We start from the raw sequence: 1,864 nt of genomic DNA on the forward strand, positions 1-1,864 counted from the left end.
AAAATCAAATGCATTTAGATTGTAATTGAGCAATGTATTAAGATCTTATTTTTCATTTGAACATATTTCTCTCTTCACAGAAATTCAAGAAAATTGCAATCAGCTCATTGTGCCAAGCTGGGATATCATCTTATTTTAAAATGGAAAGACATATGAATTCACTTGATATCAATAGTTAAAAATAGGAAGTGCTTACTGGGAATCCCTATTCCATTACTGCACTGTTATGGAAGCCTATATTCAAAAGAATAAACACTCAAATGTCGATATGGAGATTTAACACAAAAAAGCATGCTCCAAAGTTTGCTTCTTTAGTATCAGGTGGATTTTTTGCTTGTATGCTTTAAAGATCATTAGAAAAGAGCCAAAATATGCATCTTGGGTTATAGTAACACTCTACTATAGAACTACAAAAAGGAGAGCCTCTACTTTGAAGTGAAAACATGGACTACATGCTCACGAATCTGCTTGGTCCGCACACCATAGATAATGGGGTTGAAGGCAGGTGGGATAACCACATACAGGTTGGCAACAAGGATGTGGACATAACGAGGAATTTTTTTGCCAAATCGGTGGGTGAGAAAGGAGAAGAGGGATGGGGTGTAGAAAACACACATGACCCCAACATGTGAGCCACAAGTGCTCAGTGCTTTGTGGCGGGCATCTCGTGATGGGAGGCGGAAAACAGCACGGAGAATGTGGACATAGGAGATCCCAATCAGTGCCAAATCCAAGACGAGGAAAGAAGCCACAAACAGGCCATAGATGGCATTGATGCGAATGCTTGCACAGGCCAACTTGGCAATGGCCGTATGCTCACAGTAAGAGTGGGCAATAATTCGAGCTTCACAGAAGGGCAGATGATAGGTTAGGTACAGAATGGGCAGCATGAACAGGACTGGGCACATTATGATTCCCACAGTAATGCCTGCCAGCACCCGAGGTGTCAGAATGGTTGTATAGTGAAGTGGAACACAGATGGCTACATAGCGGTCAAAGGCCATGGCCAAAAGTACTGCTGACTCCATTCCTGTGAAGGTGTGTATCAGAAACATCTGGACCACACAGGCTCCAAATCCAGTTTCATGTGCATCAAACCAGAAGATACCTAACATCCGAGGCACTGAGGATGTGGAGAGAGCTAGATCTATGGCTGATAAGATGGCTAGAAAGTAGAACATGGGATCCCTCAGAGAATGGTCAGACCAGATGATCAGCAGAATTGTAGCATTGCCCAGCAGAGCCATTAAGTAAACAGAGCAAAAAGGTAGGGAAATCCATGCGTGGAAAGCCTCAAGTCCTGGGATGCCTACAAGAAAAAAGGTGTCTGGGTGGAAAATGGTAATGTTGGTGTGGAGCATCTTGCCATCAATGAGAAGAGAAGTGGTTGACCACTCCTAGAAAGAAAATTAAGATTTAGAAATGCTTAGCTCAAAACCTCTCCAATAAGCTTAATTTGTGTCTGGATTCTTCTTTTTCAGAAAATCAAATGCTAATAGTTGAGTCCAAAGTCAGTTATAGGGATAGACTAAATATACTTCAGGCAGAAGGGACATGGATTGTATCGTGGGTCTCCTTCTGAGGCTTTGTCCAATAATATTTTATACTCATTCACTCAAATCTAGATTGATGCTTATGTGATTATCTCTTCAGAGACAAAGCACACCTTATTTAAGTGTATCAACATATAAAATCATAAAAAGGCAAACTAATACCTGCATGCAGAAGATGATAGTATATGCCATGATTTAGATGTTCCCAGATGAGGGGCTGACTTAATCTATCAGAATAGCTTAAATTAATTTGTTTAGTATCAATCTTTTAAATGGTCTATATTTAGAATAATGCCTCAATAACTCATCTT

At 40.4% G+C, this 1,864-nt stretch overlaps 1 protein-coding gene across 1 annotated transcript; it reads right to left on the minus strand.

Moving 5' to 3' along the window:
* Positions 1-425: 425 nt before the first annotated feature.
* LOC144376839 (olfactory receptor 52J3-like) lies at positions 426-1,367 on the minus strand. Its single transcript, XM_078045115.1, has one exon. The coding sequence runs from the start codon at positions 1,359-1,361 to the stop codon at positions 426-428; it is 936 nt and encodes a 311-aa protein (XP_077901241.1). The 5' UTR covers positions 1,362-1,367.
* Positions 1,368-1,864: the final 497 nt, after the last annotated feature.

The sequence above is a fragment of the Ictidomys tridecemlineatus genome, chromosome 4 (assembly GCF_052094955.1).
Source record: "Ictidomys tridecemlineatus isolate mIctTri1 chromosome 4, mIctTri1.hap1, whole genome shotgun sequence".
Lineage (NCBI taxonomy): Eukaryota > Metazoa > Chordata > Mammalia > Rodentia > Sciuridae > Ictidomys > Ictidomys tridecemlineatus.

Excerpts from the sequence above, each read along its gene's own strand:
- LOC144376839 (XM_078045115.1), bottom strand. The coding sequence starts at position 1,361 with ATGCTCCACACCAACATTACCATTTTCCACCCAGACACCTTTTTTCTT.